This window comes from Halichoerus grypus, chromosome 14, assembly GCF_964656455.1.
Source record: "Halichoerus grypus chromosome 14, mHalGry1.hap1.1, whole genome shotgun sequence".
Classification (NCBI taxonomy): Eukaryota; Metazoa; Chordata; class Mammalia; order Carnivora; family Phocidae; genus Halichoerus; species Halichoerus grypus.
Window position 1 is genome coordinate 81,924,768 of NC_135725.1, and position 21,526 is coordinate 81,946,293.

The 21,526-nt window shown below is 53.9% G+C and overlaps 1 protein-coding gene and 1 long non-coding RNA gene across 3 annotated transcripts; both read left to right on the forward strand.

Annotated features, from left to right (window-relative positions):
• Positions 1–1,388: 1,388 nt before the first annotated feature.
• PTGS1 (prostaglandin-endoperoxide synthase 1) lies at positions 1,389–21,206 on the forward strand. Of its 2 annotated transcripts, XM_036107837.2 has the most exons (11): positions 1,389–1,451; positions 1,545–1,637; positions 8,046–8,162; positions 8,526–8,666; positions 8,869–9,012; positions 11,327–11,508; positions 11,620–11,703; positions 13,314–13,560; positions 15,467–15,753; positions 18,659–18,806; positions 20,082–21,206. In XM_036107837.2, the coding sequence occupies exons 1-11, from the start codon at positions 1,445–1,447 to the stop codon at positions 20,435–20,437; spliced, it is 1,806 nt and encodes a 601-aa protein (XP_035963730.1). In that variant the 5' UTR covers positions 1,389–1,444; the 3' UTR covers positions 20,438–21,206. The 2 variants fall into 2 exon arrangements, with proteins under 2 accessions (XP_035963730.1, XP_035963733.1); XM_036107840.2 differs by lacking the exons at positions 1,389–1,451; positions 1,545–1,637 and having other exon boundaries at positions 8,490–8,666.
• Positions 15,766–16,724, forward strand: LOC144380068 (uncharacterized). The gene is made up of 2 exons (XR_013443830.1): positions 15,766–16,030; positions 16,401–16,724. It is a non-coding gene; the product is annotated as an uncharacterized LOC144380068 (long non-coding RNA).
• Positions 21,207–21,526: the final 320 nt, after the last annotated feature.

Genomic DNA, 21,526 nt, shown 5'->3' on the forward strand with positions numbered 1-21,526 from the left:
TTAAGGGAGGGAGGACCTGGTAGCAGAAATGGGTCTCATTCAAGCTCTTCTCTCCTTTCTTTAGCACCAGAAAGCCCCCTTTTCTTTGGTACTTGGACCCCCAAATCTCTCCCCAGACCCCATCCCTTTTGCTGATTATCCATGACTTAACGGCTCCTCGCCAGGGGGCCCTGGATCTGTGGTTGGGGATGGGGGTGTGGGTGGGGGGAAGCTGAAGCCTGTCCCAGCACCCCAGGGCCCTAGGCCCTCTCTCTGCCCCACTCCCTCCCCAGGTCTGCCCTGGCTTGCTCTGTCCCCCTGGGGCAGCTGGCTTTTGTCCCAGCGGAGCATGGGAACAGCTCGGGTGGGGACATAGGAGGGGTTTCCCAGCACATCTCACCTCTCCCACCTGGCATGGTTCCCACCCCGCACCTGTGGCTCTCACCCTCCCACCCTGGGAACCGGCACAAGGACTCAGAAGTGGAGCCCACGGGACGGTTCAGTGTGCTGGGGAGACTGAGGGAGAAAACTTGTGGGTATGGGGACCAGGAGACTCTGTGTGTCCTAGCGCCCCATCCCGCCCCCCTGCTAGGATCTGTTGCCCCAGCTATAAAATCGAGGTACCGGATATTGGTGTTCTGGAAACTCCGCAGGTAGATGTGAGTCCGGCTAGAGTGCCAACTCTGGCCAGCCATGAAATCGGAGTTGGGAGATCTCTGAAAACAATGCCTCCTAATAACCCATCATTGCGTCAGTAGACTTGTGTGCATGATCTCACTGCATCTTAGATCAATCCTCGAGGATGCTGCTTATGATTATCCCCGCTCCGCAGATGAGAATACTGAAGACCAGAAAGGGTAAACACCCGGTCCAAGGTGACACAGCTAGTAAGCTGTGAGTCTGGATTTGAGCTCAAGTCTCCTGCACTGGGAGCCTATCCTGTTCATTTCTGGCAGCAGAGGTTTAGGCAGACATGTGGCCTCAGAGGGCAGAGCCCCTAGATCTGTCGGGGGTAGTGGGTTTCCCATCCAGAAACAATGCGCAGGCCAGCCTGGACTGCTCCTTGTCGAGCCCCCTTTCCTCTCTGGGGGCCGAGGTGTGTGGTTCAGGCCCCCGCTTCAAGCCGGAGATACTCTCGGATCTGCCTTGGAGCCTTGGGTGACCTCAGCGTTGCACATCATCTCTGGGCCTCGGTTTCCTGTCTACCAAAATGGACACACAAGTGCCTCAAGGATCTCGGGTGAAAACCCGCTTTCGCTGCAATCAGAATAATTAATAAACTGTTTTGGCTAGGGCGGGAGCGGAGGAAGTGGGCGGCGGCGCTGCCGAGGTGACAGCGGCCTGGAGAGGTGGAGCCAGGGAATGGGGTCGGGGGGGGGGGGGGGGGACGGGCCGGAGCTCCCCGGCAGAGACACACCCCAGGAGCCGGCCGCCTGCATCCCACACGCACCAGCCTCCTCGAACTATGAGCCGTGAGTCCGACCCTGATGCCCCCGGGGAAACCTCTTTGCCTCCGGGTGGAGCCTCGACGGCCAGGCTCCGCGCTAATCTCTCTCACTCGGCAGGGGGGAGTCGCTCGCTCCGGTTCCCGCTGCTCCTGCTGCTGCTGCTGCCGCCGCCCCACGTCCTGCCCGCGGACCCCCGGACGCCCGCGCCGGGTAGGCGGCCCCCTCCTTGCCCCCGGGCAGCCCCCAGCCCTGCGCCCTCGCCTGGCGCCTCCCCCTGCTCTGCCGTGGGGCCGACCCAGCTTCCCCCTTCTGCTCTCCGTGCCCGGGCTGGGGGAGGGCGCTGAGGCTGCTGGTGGGAGAGGGGCTCTCTGAAGACCACCCCCGCCCCCGGGTGTGTGTGGCCTTGCCTAGGGCGCTACAGGGTGTTTTCTGGGGAGAGGGCAGACTGGGCTCTTGTGAGAAGGGACAGCCCCTCTCCAGCTCCCTCACCTGTTCTGGGCCCCAAGCTGTACAAGCCCCTTCCTCCCCCCGCCACCAACAACCCCGCTGTTTTCTGCGGGGCGGAGGGCGGAGGGGGGGACTCTTTCCCGGGAAGCTGCAGGCACCAGGGGGAAAACCCTCTGGCAAGTTCTGTCTCTCCAGCCTCTAACTTTCTGGGGCCCCGTAGGGATTCTCAGCCCCAGGGGAGAAGATCTCCCTTGATGAGGGTCCTGGGGACACCAGCCATTCTGGCAAAGAATCGAGGTGGAAATATATTTACAGAGCTGGGTTGCTTCCCCTGAGGTTTAAATCCTCAGCTCTGAGGTCCCCCCTCCCCCGGGCAGGTTATTTAGGCTCGGGTAGGCGCCATAATTCTCTCTAGCTTGCACAGCACATGGTGGGCTAAGGGTTTGAACTTGATCTGTCTTACTCTAGGCTTTGCAAGGTCTTTCCATAGAGAGCACCCCCCCCCACCCCGTGTCACTCCCCTCCGTGGACCCTGGTTTCATCACCCAGAAGATGATGGGGAAAGTCAGATCCTGCAAAATTCCACCACTCCTGCCCCCCACCATGCATGTACCAGGTTCCAGGTGGAGGAACTCAGCTCCACCCTCTCAGCCAGCCTCCCTCCCCCAGCTTACCGCCGGCATGTGTGTGTGTGTGTGTGTGTGCACGCGTGCAGGTATGCAAGGCCTGGACATAGCTTCCTCCGCCACCTGGCTGTATGATCCATCCCTCTCTGGGTCTCCACTTCCTATCTGTAAAATGGTGGCAAGAGAGGACTGGGGTGGGGTGGGGAGAGGGGTCTGAGCTTTCTGTTGTGTTGCGGTAGGGATTTGGTGCTCAGAGGAGAGAAGAAAGATGTGAATCAGACCAGGTTTCCTAGAGGAAAGGGTTTGAATGGGTGGCATTTGGTGAAGCCAGGAAGAAGGTGGAAGGTGCTCCAGAGTTTGGGTAGGAGGAAAGGACCAGTGGGTGGGAAGAAGAGAAAGAGGGCTCGTGTGGCCAGCACTTTACAGTTTACAAAGCCCCGCTATGGGCCTCCACTTCTTGGTGCTCATAGCAGCCCTGCCAGGGAGATGTGTCACCCCCATTCTAGAGAAGGAGAGCTGAGGCCCAGAGGGGAGGGCCCATGTATCTGAGACCCCAGCAGCAGAGCCCGGGGCTGATCAGGTTGCCCCAGTGACTGGACTTGTCAGCCCCTGGATCGGCACAGCACTTCCTCTGGGGCCCCATCCATGACCCCCTCCCCCCAGGGTACGAAGGGCTGGCCCGCCTGGCTTCCTGTGTGTTCATGAACGCCCAGTGAGCCCTGGTCTGTGCCCTTTTGTTTTTGTCTTTTGGACTTATCTTTATATCATAAGTGTTTAAGTGGAATTATTCTTTTCACTCCACAAACATTCCCAAGGGCTTGACTTAAGTTTTTGGCTGGACTTGGAGGCACGGCACTGGGAGGGGCCCACCATCTCTCAGGGAGTCAGAAATGCTAAGAGACTGTTCTCCGAGGGGGTCAGGGCCATGACTGAGGGACACACGGGGGGTATGTGAGGCTCGGGGGAGGGAGCAGGTCCCTCTCCAGTGCGAGGAACCCAGGGGGGCTTCCCGGATGTGCTGATGTTTGCTTGGACCCTGAAGGAGGTGGTGAGTGGCGGGAAGTGAGGCTTTAGTATGAGACTCTGTAAGGGCTTTCTGATGGAAGCAACGGCAGAGCTGAAGCCTAAAGCTCTGGACCTCAGGAGGCAGAGGGGAGCATGGGGAGCAGTAGGGCAAGAGGCAGGTGCTGGCTGGCAATGGCCTCGGAATGTGGGTGAGGAGCCAGGACTCAGTGGGTCGGACAGGTGACTTGGGGCTGAGACTGGAGGCCAGGAAGCCTTTAAGGAGGGCTGCTGCAAGGTCAAAGGGAAGAGCGATGACGAACTGGGTGCAGGGCCTGTACTTTGTCCTTCAAGTCTGTGAGGGAACTGAGGTGCACGATGCCCGGGCATCTGCCCCAGGAAGCCAGAGCCTGTTCGTGCCCTCAGAGGTACAGCAGAGCCGGCCCCCGGGGGGATGAGGGCTGCAGACTCCTCTGGGGGCAGCTGGCTTCTCGTGTGCGGAAGGAGATTGAGTCTGGCTTGGAGGGCAAGGCCATGCCAGGGGAGTCTTAATGCTCAAGTTCATCCAGCCCCTGGTCTTGGCTTAGTGTTCTCTCCTGGGCTAGGGATACGGCATGCCCTGGCAATCAGAGCTCTGTGCCAGGAAGAGGGTCCTGAGGCAGTTAGCCCTGGCACATGGCGGGGGACCCCAGGCTGTTCCAGGCCTCCCCGCTGCCCACTGCCTGCCACCTCGTATCTGCAGCACCAGCTGGGCTTGTGGGCCAGGAGGGGGCTTCCTCTCCAGCCGCCTCTTCCAGCTGTGGGCCCAGCTGTCGGGGCCTGGGGTGGTGGCGGCTGGCCTCTGGCTGCTGACTCGGCTGGGTGTAGGGGCTGGGGTCCAGGTCTGGCTAGTCAGGGCACCCCCCCCCCTTTTTTTCCTCTTTGGCTGCCAAGCCCCTGCAGCTTCTCTAAATATTCTTCTTAGGAAATTTCAGCTCAACCTCTTGCTACCCGGTGGGTCGGCATCCTGAAGGACATCGTGTTCCCCTACTGTGCCCAGAGCCCTAACTCCTGGGCTGGGGAACATTTCCTTGCCTGAATCCTCAGAAAGTTCTGGAACCGGGCAGTACTGGATAGCCCTCATCTGTGGGAATGTGTGCAGGATGAGTGGGCTGATCAGCTAACTCCACCTCTGGGGTGCCTTGAGGATTCAGTGAGAGCAAGTTGCAAGGTTCTCTGCTGATGGGGTGGGGGATTCAGAGTGATGCAAATAATGGAGATATTTGGAGATCCAATATGCTTGACCCAGAGTAGAGAAGAAGGGGAGGCAGAAAAGGAGGCATCTTAGAGCCCGCCTGCTCCATCCCCTTTTTGGGAAACATAGGAAAAATGAGGCCCAGAGGGTGGAAGGCACTTTGCCCAGAGACATACACCCAGTAAAGGGCAGCCACTCTCTCCATACATTTCCCCAGCACCTACTTGGTACCTGGCCCCGTGCCGGGAACTTGGTTGATCCGGAGCCTGCATCTCCCCAGTTTTCCTTCTGGATGGTTTATTATACAGGGTGTCCTCCACTGAGCCCAGCACTGAGCTGGCATGAAAGCATGCCAGATTTAAGTTAGACTGAAGGAAAGCCTTTCTTTGTGAGTAGTTCCAGAGCTCTAGTTGCGGCAGGGGATGGTGATCCCTCTGAGGTCACTCCCAGTTCGTGGATCCAACCCCATCCTCTTCCCAAATCCAGGCCTAAGAACCTCCAGGGGGAAGAAGCGGGGGAAAGAGAAAGGAGTCCAAGTCTTGGCTTTGCAACTTCAAAGCTGTGGGGCTTGCGGCCAGTCTCCTGTGAGTGAGCCTCACATCCCTCCTTTGTGCCACAGGGAGTCTCATCCACCCTCCTGGGGAGTGCTGGGCAGATAAAGAGTGTGGGGGGGTGCAAGCTGTGGAGTGGTTGCTAGAGCCCCGGATTTCCTGGCCACCGTGACGGTCCAGTGTGGTCAGGCTCATGCCGGGGAAGAGGCACTCAGGCTCCTCTCTGCCCACCCGGACCCCCTGGGGCCCCAGTGGAAGCCATTGTCCTCACTGGGGAGAGTTTTTCCTGCCTAGGGCAGCTGGTGTTTATAGAAAGATATTGGAGGAGGAGGGAGGGAAAGTTGGACAGCAGGTCCGGGAGGGAGGAGCCTCCGCTGGACACAGCCTCTCTTGGCAGGAGAGGGACGTGGGCAGGAGCCCGGGCAGAACTCTAGGGCAGGAAGTGGGAAGCTTCCAGGCTAGTCCTCGGAGCCAGCTTCCAGGGCTGGGAAGATGAGAGGTGTCTTTGGCCAAGCTTGGGGTCACCATTCTCTTGGCTTCATTTTATTGACTCCACAAACATGTGTCGAGCTGTGGCCAGCACATCTGCATCCCCTGGGCAGCTGGATCTCTCCAGGACTTGGGTTGAGCCCCCGTGTATGCGTGGCCTGTGTTAGGGAGGAGAAACTGGGGGAGGTATGGCCCGCTCTCCTGGGAGCTCATGGTGGAGAAGAGCAGGTTGAGTGGGAACGTGGAGCGGGGTGATGGACAATCAGGGTGGGAACATGGAGCAGGGCAAAGGACATTCAGGGGAGGTTTTCTGGAGGAGGCAAGGCGTGAGCAAGGCGTGAGCCCACTGGGAGGGTCAGGTGGTCCTGGAGGGGTTTGTTAAGGAAGAGCAGCAGTCTGGGCAAAGGAAGAAGAGCTTTTGGCTTCGGGGCTAAGGCTTGGGGCTGCCACACCCCTTGAGGTCCTTTGGAGAGCCCTGCTGTGGTAGGGATGGGAAAACAGCCCAGAGAAGGGCTGGGCTTTTAGCCTTGTGCACCAGGGTTGGGAGCCAGGCAGCGGGGGCTCCGGGGGCTCCTTGGCAGGTGAGGTAGGCAGATGGGCAGCGTGTCCTGAGCAGGAGGCATCAATGAGGAGAGTTCCAGAGCCCTGAGCCAACTGGGGGGGATTATCCACTCACGCTCCTTGGCATTTCTGGACCTGTGGCTGTGGGAGGGGAGGCTGAGTCCTGCCTGCCGGGGCTGCCTGTGTCAGCTTGATAAGACCCTTTTGTCCAGGCCTCTTCCCGTCGGCCCTTTCCTCCTGCATCCCTACAAGGTTCCACATAGATGCCATTGTGAGGCCGTGGGGAGTTGCCAGGGCTTAAGCAAAACTATTTGCATGATTTCTGTGGTTCTCTTCTTGCTTGCTGGCATGCCTCTGTGTGTGTGTGTGTGTGTGTGTGTGTGTGTGTGTTGGGCATGTGGTGCTGCTGTTAGTCCTTGCCCGGGGTCATGCCCTCTGGTCACAACACCCTTCTGCTGTCTGTTGTTACCCTCTCGGCCCCCAATAATCAGTTGTACAAAGGATAGGAGTTCCCTGTAATGTTGGCTCTGAGCTTAGATGAGGAAATGTGTTTGCTCAAGGGAATCTGGTGTTTTCTGTGTGAGGCCAGGGAAGCAGTCCCTGCCAGGATCCAGGAGACCTGGGTCTGCAGGAGGCCCAGCTCTGTTCTCTGTCCTTGGCCAAGCCTCCACCTCTCCCTGAGCCTCAGTTTCCCTTGCTGAGCTGTAATGAACACCGAATGAGCTCTGAGAAGTCTCTAACTCTGCTGTTGAAGAATCACTAAAGCAGTGTGGATTTGAGCAAAGGGGCTGTGGTCAGCAAGACCTGGAGTAGACACCAGGAGGGACTTTACTGGTGGGATTTCTCCAGGAGGCAGGAGGGCTGATGCCAGAGCTCCACGCACCTCCTTAGGAGATTTTTCCAGCCCTAGCTCTCCTGTTTCCTTTTCCCTGACCTTCCTCAAGATCCTAGAGCCCAGAATCCACTCTGACATGGGCCCAGGCTGGGCCTATCAAGAACAGGGGCTGAGGCAGCTGGGACTCCCCTCAAACCCACCATTTGTCTGCAAGGATCTGGGAAACTTCTTTCCTTGGTCTTGACTGTCAAGTCTGGGGGCCGTGGGGTGGAAGTGAAGGGCAGTTGGTCTGGTGTGACTTGCTGGGTGACCTGTGTGGCGTTCTCCTTGTCTGGCCTCAATTTCCCATCTGCAAGTGGGCATTATGATTCCCGCTCTACCCCACTTCTGCAAAAATAGAGGGAAGGTGGGCGATCCTGTCTTCCTAGTGTCCAGGTAGCTGGTTTGAGAGAACCCTGTCTTCCTTATCCCTTTTCTGAACTCCAGAAACCCTGCCCTTGGTGCTGGGCTCTGACCTGACAGGAAGTGAGCGCTCTAGAAGCCTGTGCTTGCAGCATCTTATCAGCTGTTTCTGAACCTTTGGTGTCACAGTTGAGGTCTGGACTCTTCCCCTGCCTGACTCTGATGGCAGCAGGGAGGAGGGGGAACGGGCTGGAGACCAGAGCAGGGCCTGAACAGGGCAGGGCCGCGGGGGCTTCCGTGCATAACTCGGGGAACAGAGAGGACCCTAAGGTGAACACTGAAGTCCAGAGAGGGCCCCTGAGTGAGTTAGGACAAAGCTGTGACTTGTGGCCCCACACTTCCCCATCAGGGGCAGGACGGGGCTTGGGGGTGGCTCTAGAGTGGTCTCTGATCTCTGCTTCTCCCCTGCAGTGAACCCCTGCTGTTACTACCCATGCCAGCACCAGGGGGTCTGTGTCCGCTTCGGCCTTGACCGCTACCAGTGTGACTGCACCCGCACGGGCTATTCTGGCCCCAACTGCACCATCCGTGAGCCGGGCCTCCTGCCCCCACTCCTGTCCTGGCCCCCTTGCTCCCCTGGGCTTGTCCCGAGACCCGCCCCCCCCCGACTTCCTGCCCTCGCCCCTGGCCATTGCTCGCTCCTCCTTCCTCACCTGGCTTTGAGCTCTGACCCTCTCCTCCTGGCCCACCTCACAGCCTGGCCCTGTCCTCTGCCCTCACATCTGCTTCTGGCTCTGTCATGTGTCATCTCCCCCGAGCTTCCATCTTTACCCTGCTCTCTATGTTCCACCTGGTTCCATCTTGGCCTTGTCTCCAGTCCCCATCTTCCACTCCGGCTACTTCTGGTCCTTCCAGGAGGCCCTGACTGATTGGCTCCCACTGCCCCTGCAGCCGAGCTGTGGACCTGGCTCCGGAATTCGCTGCGACCCAGCCCCTCTTTCCTCCACTTCCTGCTGACGCATGGGCGCTGGTTCTGGGAGTTCATCAATGCCTCCTTCATCCGTGACATGCTCATGCGCCTGGTACTCACAGGTGGGTGGAGGGCAGGGCCCCCCCAAATCTGGGGAGCAAGACATCTTGCCAGCTCTTGGAATTCTTGGCATCTGATAAGGACAGTGGGTGGTGAGACTATGATGCCAGATTCAACAAGCCCAACCCAAGAGGAGGCCAGGAAGGAGGTGGGACTGGGGATGGGAGCCCCCTTGTCACCACTATTTTCACCCCTTCCCTGCAGTGCGTTCCAACCTTATCCCCAGCCCCCCCACCTACAACATAGCGCATGACTACATCAGCTGGGAGTCCTTCTCCAATGTGAGCTATTACACTCGTGTTCTGCCCTCTGTGCCCCAAGACTGCCCCACGCCCATGGGGACCAAAGGTAATGGAGATGGGGTTAGAGGGCTGGGCCTGGGGGTCACAGGAGATGCTCTGTTCTCTTTGGGAAAAAAGCAGGCGGAAGAGCAATTATTGACCCATTTCCCGGACGGGTGGGCCAAGGCAAGACATATGACTTATCCAGAACCACAGACAAGGACAGGGTTGGGGAAGGAGGACAGGAAAGGGTGGTAGAGACTCTTGCTGACATCACCTAGAAAGTCAGAGCAGAGTCAGACTGGTGCTTCTGTATTTCCAGGGTGCCTCTTTGCTTGAACCTTGTCTCCTGAACTGGTGGGATCCTGCCGGAATGGGGGTGACCTCAAAGTTGAAATGTAGGAAAGAAGAAGTAGTATGCTATTTGTTGGGTGCTAACTCCGTGTTTGGTTCTTTACTGATGTAAATAGTTTACCCCGCTTCCTCAGTGTAGCTTACACATAAAGTCAGAGTTTTTTTCTTTAGTTGCCTAAGACCTCACTTGGTCTCATTGGGAGGAGTCTTTCCTCCCTAGTCCCTCTTCCCGCTCCACCCTTGATTGCCCCAAAACCCAGGGGTTTACTCAGTTCAGAGCCACGAAATCCGCTTCAAGTATAGAGGGGACAAGAGAGACACTGATCCACCACTGCCATCACTTCTGTTCCTGCCACGTGATGTCACTGTTGAACAGCTGTCGGGTGCAGCCCTGTGGTTGTTGAGTTTTTGCCTGCTCAGAACCTTGCATTTGTATTGACGTCCTTCCTTGGGTCTCGAAGGCACTAACTACTCTGATGGTTTGCACTCCCATGTTTAGAGACTATACCTAAAGCATGACTATTCCACCAGATAGCTGGGTCTTGCAGAGTTTCTGGACTCTGCCAGCACTTTGCGGGAACCAGTCCTTGCTCAATGTCAACCTGAGGGATGATTCCAGGTTATAGGGTGCAGACCACTCCCTCCAACTTCCCTTTTGGTGAGTTTCCTTTGGGGTGCTTGATCTCCTTGCCTGCCAGAGGAAACCAGTTGGCCATCTCAATCCAGGGAAGTTCTGTTGATCTTGAACCTTCAACACGGGGCCTTACTTGAGGTATTATGAAAGGATGTCCTTACCAAAACACAAAAATTCAGTTATTCCTTTCTGTGTGAGCATTGGATACTGACTCATCTGACATTAACATAATTAAGGAAGGCTCTTTTTTTTTTTTAAGATTTTATTTACTTATTTGAGAGAGAGAGAGAGTGTGTGAGTGAGACTGAGCACAAGTGGTGGGGGAGGGGCAGAAGGAGAGGGAGAAGCAGACTCCCCATTGAGCAGGGAGCCCAACATGGGGGCTCACTCCCAGGACCTCACGATCATGACCTGAGCCAAAGGCAGACGCTTAACTGACCTGAGCCACCCAGGTGTCCCAGGGAAGTCTCTTAATACTTATTCTCATGATGACAGACACCTGCTTCCAGATGACCTATTGTCTTTACCCCAGGCAGAAAGACTGGCATCATTTAAAACAGGTTGACAAACTCCAGCCCACAGCCCAAATCCAGTCCACTCCCTGTTTTGTGAATAAAGTTTTATTAGAACTTAGTCACACTCATTTGTTTAGGTCTCATCTATGACTGTTTTCCTGTTACAACAGCAAAGCAGAGTAGATGGTGACAGAGCTCGTATGTTGGCAAAGCCTAAAATATTGACAATCTGGCTTCTTAGAGAAGAAGTTTGAAGTCTGCTGATCTTTGATTTACAAGACCCCATCTCACCAGTTCTCAGTCATGCTCACATTATCTCATGCACTCCTCAAAATGGTGCATCAAATAGGTATCATGTGCCCATTTTACAGATGAAGACACTGAAGCTCAGAGAGATGAAACAAGTTCTCTATGTTCACACAGTCAGCAGGGGGCGCACCCAGTTTCAAACACAGGGTACCTTGCTCCAGGGCCAGGGAGTCCAAGTTCTTTCTTTTTTTTTCTTTCTTTCTTTCGTCTTGGTTTATTTACTTTTCTTTCTTCTTTCTTTTGGGTTAACCTTTTCAAAGTTGCAAACACACACAGCAGTTGAGATGTATCCATCTCTTCAACACTACCCATAATTTGCCAATCTCATTTCATCTACCCCTCTTATTTTTTATGGAGTATTTTAAAGCAAATTCCAAATATCATGCCATTTCACCCGTAAATAGTTCTAGGGTCTTTTGGTAGAGAAGGTGCAAGGGGCCATCCGGTAGGAGGGAAGGCTGTTCTGGGCTTCCTGTGTGGACCTGTTTGGTCTGGTGAGCCCAGAAGGCCCTGGGGCAGGGAGACTGAGGCAGGAGGCAGCTACTGCCCCTTCCCACCTCCCCAACCAGGGAAGAAGCAGTTGCCAGATGCCCAGCTCCTGGGCCGTCGCTTCCTGCTCAGGAGGAAGTTCATACCTGACCCCCAAGGCTCCAACCTCATGTTCGCCTTCTTTGCACAACACTTCACCCATCAGTTCTTCAAAACTTCTGGCAAGATGGGTCCTGGCTTCACCAAGGCCTTGGGCCATGGGGTGAGTACCTAGGAGGGGCTCAGGACTTCTCTGGACCTAACTTAGCACGTGCAGGTCATCGCCGCTGAGGCAACACCTGGTGATCTGAGTGGACCCTCTTTCTGTCCTCAGGTAGATCTTGGCCACATTTATGGGGACAACCTGGAACGTCAGTATCAGCTGCGGCTCTTTAAGGATGGGAAACTCAAGTACCAGGTAGCGCTGGGCTTGCGGATGGGGCAGTGGGGGAGGCCTCCCGTGGTCTTCCCTGGCAGAGGAGGAGAGACAATGAACCCTGGGAGAAGGTGCCAGGCCAGGAGCAGACATGGCCTCTCATGTTCTCCTGGGAGGTGGACTTTGGGGCTTGATAGGAGATGGACAGTTCCAGTCTGCATATATACACTGAATTTCCCTCCATATCATTTGGACACTATGATGTGCCTGGCGCAGGTGACTGAGCAGTGACCATGATAGTTAATGAGCCCTGACCTCACGGGAACTCACAGCCCATCAGGGGCCACACCCAAACACTAGGGTGCCAGCTTCTGTCTGCACTAGCACTAGAAATATAACGTGAACCACATACGTCATTAAAATTTCTCTGGTGGCCACATTAAGAAAGGTAAAAAGAAACAGGTGCAATGGATTTTAATAATTTATTTTATTTAACGCCATGTTTAGCCAGATTATCATTTCAATGTGGAATCAATACAGAAATTATGAATAAAATATCTCACATTCTTTTTTTTCCATGCTAGATCTTTGAAATCTGATCTATATTTTATATTCACAGCACATTTCACTTTGGATGCCAACTTTTCACTGGGGATATCCGATCTGTGTTCAGATTTCATAAAGTTACAGCTGAAAAGTAGACTCACGTGCCCAGGTTGTTCTGAGCATACTTAAAGATTTTCCAGTTGCTGAAGGATCAGTTTTCAAATTGAAATCTACAGTAAATAACGTTACAGATTCAGTTCTTCATTCACACCAGCCACGTTTCTAGTGCTCAGCAGCTGTAGGTGACTAGCGGCTACCATATCGGACCTCACAAATCTAAACAAACCAAAACCCAAGCAAAACGTGCTCTGCTGAAGCTTTAAGGCGAAGACCAGTACTTGGCAGGTAGTAGCGTATTGATTGACTGAATGAAAAAGCTGCCATATTTGGAGACTTCTCACCCACTAGGGAGAAGCCATGAGACAGCTCCCAGGATGGGGCAGGCTTCCCTAGGAAGGTCAGAGAAAGTAAGAGCTGCAGGGAGGATGAGGCGGAGTTCAGGAGGCCCAGAGCGGGGGATGGGCTTTGCAGGCGGCTAGTGCCTGGACTTGGAGAGGAGAAGGCTCAGAGGGAGTGAAGGAATTCAGGGAAGCAGGGCTGGCTGGCCCCTGAATGACTGCCGGCGAGGGTGGAGAACACCTCTGGGGCGTGTTTAGGATTTCCAGTTTCTACCAAGAGCCGAGAGAGAACTTGGAAGGGTTTGAAGCCAGGGCACGATACTAAATTTGGGTTTTTTAAAGGGTTACTCTGGCTGCGCGGTGCTGAGAATGGACCGTCTGGGGGCGCGGGTCGACATAGGGAGCTGCTGACGAGAGGGGTCAGTGTGGAAGATAAGGGTGGGCGAGAAGCAGGTGGTGGCAGTGGGGATCGAGAGGAAGGGACCCGTTCTAAGAAAGACTTAGATCAGTTAGAACCAGCAGGCCTTGGTTAGGGAGGATGGGCAGTCACTCTGGGGGATGCGGCAGCTGTAAGTAGGGAGGGCGTCGGCTGTGGCAGGTGCAGGCACCCACCCTGGCCCCAGGTTGCCAGGCGGTCCCATCCCGCAGGTGCTGGACGGAGAGATGTACCCCCCTTCGGTGGAGGAGGCGCCCGTGTTGATGCACTACCCGCCGGGCATTCTGCCCCAGAGCCAGATGGCCGTGGGCCAGGAGGTGTTTGGGCTGCTTCCCGGGCTCATGCTCTATGCCACGCTCTGGCTTCGCGAGCACAACCGCGTGTGTGACCTGCTGAAGGCTGAGCACCCCACGTGGGGTGATGAGCAACTCTTCCAGACGGCCCGCCTCATCCTCATCGGTGAGGACTCCAGACCAGCCCTGTCCTGGAAGGTCATGTCCTCTGTCCTGAAAAGCAGGTGTTGGGGGGCTGGGGGAGAGAGAGAGAGCTGGGATTAGGACCCTAGCTCCTCTGCTTGCTAGATAAGACCTTGAGCAGGTCCCTTCCACTATGTGAGCTTCAGTTTCCAAATCTGGGTAGTGGGGATAATGATGGTTGTAAGGATTTGTTGAGATGATGACAAGCACTTAGCACATAGTAGGCCTTCGGAAAATGGATGGCCGTGATGGTCGATCATTAGCTGGGTAACTTGCGGCAGATTTGATTAGCTACCCCGATCTGTTTCCCTATCTACTGCCCCAGAGGCACATAGTGACATCCCCAGCTTGTGCAGGTCAGACTCCAGCCTGTTCAGCCTTCCGGAATCCTCATGTTTCTGCCCTGCGTGTATCTGCCTTCCTGGAGTTTGGTAGCTTCTGGGTGCCTCAGGGACAGGATATTTTTGTGTCCCCTACGGGGGCGAGTCAGCAGCCTAAAATGTCAGATGGTTTCCTGCCTGGGAGCTTGGTCCCTGACACCACTGTCCAGACCGTGTTCACTCTGAGTCACCAGTGATCCCTTTCCCCTGCCTCTGGGCATCACTGGGCATGACTGGTCGCAATTATATTGCCTGATTCACTAGAGCCTGGAAGAGCCAGGCATCAAGGATAGGAACAGCCTAAAGAAGGAGAGGGGGCTGGTTCTGAAGTCCCAGCATTTTGGACACTTTGACCAAAGAGGGCAAGGCTGTGGCTGAAGGCTGCCCAGCATATTGCCTGGTATCGAAGCTGTGACCAAAGGTGATGAAGCTATAAATCCAGTGCTTTGGTTAATCCTCCCCAACAACTTTACTAACCAGATATGATTGCCCTTGTTGTAAAAATTAAGATTCAGAGAGGTTAAGTGAAATCTCCAAGGCCTCTCAGCAGAGGGAGATTTGAGCTGGGCCCAGCTGCCACGTCCCAAAGGGAGCTCTTTCCTGAGTGGCGAGGGGTTCCCCGCACGCCTACACTTAGCACTCCTCCTTCCTGCTTGCATGTGGTCATAGTCCCAATTATGCCGGGCCCTGGGCCACGCAGCTGCTGTCCACTTCCCAATAGCCCCATCCGTAGCATTGTCACACACATTTTACAGATCAGGAAGGTGAGGTTCAGAGAGCTGAAGTGACACAGCCCAAGCTCGGGGGTGACTAGAAATGGTGACGCCAGGCTCTGGAGCTTGCTGATGGCAAGTCTCACGGCTCCAGATCAATTTGCTAGAAGCCAGTTTGTCTTGGAGCTAATTGGCCAAAATCATCAGTTTCTTTTCCTATCTAGATAACCAGTTTTGATTCTGTTACGGAATGTTCAGTGTGTTTCTTCCCTGGCTCTTTGCTCTGGTTACTGAGAGGGCAGAGAAAAGGTATTTATGAGAATTCTGATATGTAAGAACATACGAGAACTGCACGTGGGACTAGAGTCATCTTATATCCTCAGCCTCCCTCTTTTGCTGCTGTGGCAGCTCTGAGAGCTCTCTCTGAAGCCTCCCTCACCCCCGGAGGGTGTCAGCAGGCTGAGGGCTCCCACGAAGCCAATCTCCACTTTCCCGCTTTCGGGTTCTTCTTTTCCATGTCCTGCTTAGCTGGGCCGACAGCCTCCCTGTGGAACGTGGGAGTAGCCCGGTGGCTTGTCTTGGGACACCGGTCCAGCCTGAGACAGAAGGCTCCATTTTCACCAACCCCCCCAACAAAAAGACAAAGTGAAAGCGCCCCCCCCCCCCAATTCAACAGCAACAGTAACATCAAAGAAGCCAAGAGCAAGCAAGCACTTTCCACGGACCGGCCTGCTTCCCGAGCCCGGTGGCTGGGTCCCTGTGTTTCCCTGACACTTGTCCCAATCCTCCCTCCCAGGGGAGACCATCAAGATTGTGATTGAGGAGTACGTGCAGCAGTTGAGCGGCTACTTCCTGCGGCTGAAGTTTGACCCGGAACTGCTGTTCGGCGCCCAGTTCCAGTACCGCAACCGCATCGCCATGGAGTTCAACCAGCTCTACCACTGGCACCCGCTCATGCCCGACTCCTTCAAGCTGGGCTCCCAGGAGTACAGCTACAAGCAGTTCCTGTTCAACACCTCCATGCTCGTGGACTATGGGGTCGAGGCCCTGGTGGACGCCTTCTCTCGCCAGAGTGCTGGCCGGGTAAGCCTCTGCGGAGAGCGCGGGGAGGGCAGGTGGGCTCTGGGAGGTGACAGGCCTGGACCCAAATCCCAGTGTTGTTTTCTGTTCCACGGGGCGAGTGTCCCTCTGACATTCCTTCCACCATTCCTTCATTCCTCCTCTTGCTCTTTTGTTCATTCCACAGTACCAGGTGCTGGGGATAGAGTGGCGAGCAAGATCAGACGTGGTTCTTGGGTCCTTGTCCCCTTGGCACTGACACCCTAGTGAGGAACCATTGTCATATAACAGCTAACATCATGTGAGCACTTGCTTTGTGTCAGGCACTGGGCCAGGTGCTTTCTGATGTTAGCAGAACTATAAGGGCATGTTAAGAGCCACAATCCAGAAAGACCTTGGTGCCCTGGGCACTTGGAAAGGGGCTTGGGACCCAGAGTTGAGAGCTGTAGATAAGGAGATGTTGTCTGAGCAGAGATCCAGAGGGTGGATAGAGCTCTCCCAGGGAAAGAGGTAGTGTTAATGGCAGGGGATGATCGTGCTCTGGGGGAGGGGACAGCAAGGCAAGGGCCTGGAGGTCAGAGGGCATGGCAATTTGAGGACCATGAGAACATTCAGGGTATGGTAATATATGTGAAAGTGTCTTCACATAGCAGGTCTTTATTGAATTACAGGCCTCCGTGATGGGCTGAATTGTCCCCACCCCCCTACTCATATGTTGAAGTCCTAACAAGCAGTGCGTCAGAATGTGACTGTGTTTGGAGACAGGGCCTTTACAGAGGTAATTAAGGTTAAATGAGGTCCAAGGGTGGGCCCCTACTGTGACTGGTGTCCTTATGGGAAGAAGAGATTAGGATGCAGATGTGCAGAGTGGGAAGACTTAGGGAGAAGATGAGCCAAGGACAGAGACCTCAGAATGAAACCCACCTTGCTGACATCTTGATCTTGGACTTCTGGCCTCCAGACTGTGATGAAATAAATTTCCGTTGTTTAAGCTACCCAGGCTGTGATACTTTGTTATGGCCGCCCTGGCAAACTAATATGGCCCTTTCCCTGGAATTTCTAACCAGCTCCCTCCTAAATCTCCCCTCCCCCCATGCTTGGAAGCCCCTGTCTCCTCTGTCTCAGCTCCCCTCAGCCCTGCTTCTCTCTGATCCTTGTTCCCAAGCCCTATCGTGACATCGTGACACCATGTGCATTTAGGTTACCACTGGTAATTGGACTGGAATTAGCATGCGCTGCCACCAATGGGCAGCTGCTGGCTGGTTTATGGCCTCTGTTCTCTGTGGGGACACAGACATGAACAGAGACAGTAGATTTATGTTGGGCTATATGGACTGCAAAGCATTTTCAAGGAACGGCCATCACTCTGTGTGAAAAGCCCTGGTGTTGTACTAGGCCCAAGGCGGAAGGGTGACAGAAGTGTGTCGGCTCTCAGGATATTCGAGAGAGCGTGAGAAGTAGTAAAACAGGGCTTCTCCTGATCATTGCCACACATGGCTGCCATCTTGGGGGTTACGATGGGACCAACGCTGTGGTAACTGCTTTGCATACTTTATCTTGCTCATTCCCCACAACCATATCAGATGGGTGCTCTTACCTTCCCCATTTTTGCATATGATGAAACTGAAACAAGTAATTTGCCTAAGGTCCCTGGCTGACTTTCCCAGGGCTGCCATAACAAAGGACCACAAACTGAGTTTATTTTATTATTTCACATTCCTGGAGGTTAGAAGGTGTGGGCAGGGCCACGCTCTCTCTGAAGGCTCCCGGCAAGAATCTGTTCCATGCCATTGTCTTAGCTCCTGCTGGCTACTGGCAATCCTCTTAGACACATCACTCCAACATGGAGTCTCCCTGAGGCTCTGTTTTCTTTATTAGGATACCAGTCATTGGATCAGGATCCCCGTAATGGACTATGACCTCCTCTTCACTTGATGACATCTATTTCCAAATAAGGTCACATTCACAGGTGCTGGGGGTTAAGACTTCACCATATCTCTTTGGGGGACACAAATCAACCCACAATGGTCCCACAGCTTGTAACTGGCAGAGCTGTTTATTTAAGCTTTGTGTGTATACACTGTAGTTTTCATGGCAAGATTTTAGCTCCCTCCCTGCTAGCTTATGACCGCTCCCCACCCTAGAGACTTGGCAGAAGGAAGGAGAACCAACAGACTTAGTCACCTATGTTCCCATGAGTGGCTTTATCTGGAATGAATGGAGTGACATGATACTGTGTGATCCTACCATCCGGCTCTGAGTTTCTCTTTCCTAATGGTGGTTGGTTAATAGTGGTTCACTTTTTAATTATTAAATTTTTGTTGACTCTCAATGCTATGACACAGGGAATGAAAACCAATAGAAAAACACTCCTTAGCAGGACCCCCTTGAAAGATGAAGTATCTGTATTCTTTGATAAGAATGGGTTTGAAGAATGCCATAAAAGTTTCAGCCCCCAAAACTAATATCCGTCCATCCTTTTGTTTCTCATTTGCTGTCTCAGAAACCCCTCTGCCCCTCCAAATTTCATTTCCAGAGCCAGAATGCCCTTCCCCTCTGCTTGAGCTCCTGGCTGGTGCCATACTGGCCATCTTTATGGAGTCCTAGTTGCTAAAACTAATAGTTGCAGAACCTTCTGTAATGGAATATTGGGATCTCACCTAGATGCAAAGGGTTGGGGAGTGGTGTGGCTGGTGAGCCACTGGAGAGGTCCTCTTGGCCCACTGCCACTTTAATGATGAGGAAACAAAGACTCAAAGGTGTCTCCGAGAGAGCATGACAGCAGCAGAGTGGGGCCAGGTCCCCAGCATGGTGGCTGCTGGGCGCAGCCGTGCTCTGTCCGCGCTTGGGAAGAGCTCCTGACCTGAACTCCTCCTCCAGGACAGCGTGGCCTGGCTCTCAGACTGCAGCTATGTTTATGTCTTGGCAGATTGGCGGGGGTAGAAACATAGACCACCACGTCCTGCACGTGGCTGTGGAGGCCATCAAGGAATCCCGAGAGCTGCGGCTGCAGCCCTTCAATGAGTACCGCAAGAGGTTTGGCATGAGGCCCTACACGTCCTTCCAGGAGCTCACAGGTGAGCAGCTGTTTCCTGGACCCGGGCCCTGCCCTCAGGGATTTTCAGTAAAGTGAGGAGGACATTGTGGAAACAGAATGGGGTGTTAGCCCCCAACGCTATGACTGTTGGGGTCATGAGAGGTGTGTGAGCACGGTGCTGGGGGGCGGTGAAGGGAGTGAAGGGAAAGAAAGTGGCTTCTCAGCTGGGTTTGAAGGAGATAAATAGGGATTTTCTGGATGGAGAATGGGGGGAAAAGCATTCTACATGGAGGAACAGAAAGTACAAAGGCACAGAGGTCATAAAGAATGAGCCTGTTGGGGAGGACAGTGGGGGGTGCGGCTGGAGCAAGGTGCTTATGTGTGGGGAGGGCGGGGGTTAGGGATGGGAGCTTGGGGCCAAATTGTGGATTCTATGTGAAAGAATTTGGGTTTTACTCTACCTAGTGGTTCCTAAATACATACTTATGGACCAGCTGCCTAAGAATCACTTAGAAAACTGATTAAAAATACCAAATCCAGATCTCTCTCCCCGAGATTCTGATTCAGTAGGCCTGCATGGTGCGCAAGAGTCTGTCTGTGTGTGTGTATAATATATATACTTTCTTCTTCTTCTTCTTTTTTTAAGATTCCAGCTGTTGGGCAGCCAAGAGTTTGGGAACCCTTGTCACAAACAGTGGGAGGGTTTGACCAGTGTGTGACATGACCCTAGTGCCTTATAGAGTGTGGGTTTGAGGAAGTGGCTAGGGAAGCTCTGCATCTGTCCCCTTTGGTCACTATCTATGAATGTGTGGGCCTCACTGAGTGGGGAGTGAGTTCCCCATAATTCTGTCACTCTAATCTCCTGTGACAGTCCAGAGGGGGAAAAGAACACTGTAACTAAATCTCTCTGTGAGCTGGGACAGGTTATATTACATCTCTGAGCTCCAGCAGAATGAAGGGACTTGCACCAGCATACGTCCTTGCAATGAGCCTGTGAAGCAAGATGGATGGCATCTCCCTGTAGTCACCATCAGGCAGTTAGGGCACCGAGAAGAGAGATGAGTTGCTCAAGGCCACATGCTGTCTGGTGGCCGATCCAGGCTCTAGATTCCTTCTTTAGCAGCAAATTTCTTCCCTAGATGCAGCCCTGGAGAAGGGCTGGTCAGCCAGGCCAGATGTTAGGGCATGTGCTCAATTGTTCAATTGCTCTTCTGAAGTCCCATATTCTCCCCAGAAAAAGTAGGCTTAGAAGCTTCCCTCCCCTCATTGACCTTAATGGCACCACGTCTCTGACTCTAGCTTCCCCCCCTTTCAGGGGAGAAGGAGATCGCAGCCGAGTTGGAGGAGCTGTATGGACACATCGATGCCTTGGAGTTCTACCCGGGGCTGCTTCTGGAGAAGTGCCATCCAAACTCCATCTTTGGGGAGAGTATGATAGAAATTGGGGCTCCCTTTTCCCTCAAGGGCCTCCTAGGGAATCCCATCTGCTCTCCAGAGTACTGGAAGCCGAGCACATTCGGTGGTGAGATGGGCTTCAATATGGTCAAGACAGCCACGCTGAAGAAGCTGGTCTGCCTCAACACCAAGACTTGTCCATACGTCTCCTTCCACGTGCCCAACCCTCACCAGGATGGCGGGCGTGGTATGGAGCGGCCATCCACAGAGCTCTGAGTGGGTGGAGCAGCAGCTGGAGGGTGGGTTTTGTGTTTGTCATCCCAGAAAGCTGAGTCCAGGGTTGATAGCCTCAAATGTTGGGTCTTGGGTTTGGCATCAAGAGCATCAAGGTCGACATTTAGAACTTTGTGTCTCTCACGCATTACCTGGAATATCGTGGTCTTGTTTGTTATTCTAGAATGCTGAATTCCTGCTTGACCATCTAGAATGTTAGGAGGGATTCTTCTTTGGCATGCCAGAATACTGGGTTCCTGGCTGACAACCTAGAATATCAGATTTCTGGTTGACTTGGAACACAGGCATTCTAAAATGTGGAGCTCCTGAGGAAACCATCTAGAAAGGGAGGGGATTCTTATTTTGCATTCTAGAATTCTGGGCGGCCCTCCAGAATGTTGATTTTCTGACTGGCAGCTCAGAATGTTGTACTCCTGGTACCTGATCCAGGACGGTGGCTGGTATGTCAGCTCAGTCTTGATCTGAATGCCTAAAATGGTAATTTGATTCATTTTCCTGTTCAGTGAGATATCTACAAAGCAGGAGAACCTATGGTCTAACAAGAATGCATTGCCCACTTCTGTGCCTGCACCGAGGGGGCAAGATGCCGGGTGTTCTTGGGACCCTGACTTAGACCCTGGTCCAAGGAGGTAGAGAGAACAGGTGGGCTTTTCCCAGGCCATTGGTTGGACGACACCAGAGCTCTGTCGCCATCTTTGTCTTGACTCATGGCAGCTGTTTCACATGAAGCTAATAAAATTCTTTTTCCAAACTGCCTGCTATGTATTGCTTTTCATCCCATTCCAGAAGCAGAGGCGACACTGGAGTGGCCTCTCTCCTAGCTGCAAGCTTGATGTGCTAGAGGTAGCAGCATAAGACCTTCCACTGCCCTTGGAGCCTGTTATTGCCTAGCTCTTCTACCAATGATGCCCCATTTTCGGCTGTGGGTCAGGCATTGCCCTTCACAGGCTGCTCTCCTAAAATATACAACTGCCCAGCCCCAGGGGACAGAGCACTCAGTTCCCACCATCTGGTTAAAGCAATTTCTTCCCTTACAAAGCATACGCGGGCAGAGATGAAGGGTATCTGGGA

Bases quoted from the DNA above. Each gene is read 5' to 3' on its own strand.
- PTGS1 (XM_036107837.2), top strand. The intron at 11,509-11,619 runs GTGAGTACCTAG...TTCTGTCCTCAG, and splicing joins CCAAGGCCTTGGGCCATGGG to GTAGATCTTGGCCACATTTA. The intron at 13,561-15,466 runs GTGAGGACTCCA...CCTCCCTCCCAG, and splicing joins GGCCCGCCTCATCCTCATCG to GGGAGACCATCAAGATTGTG.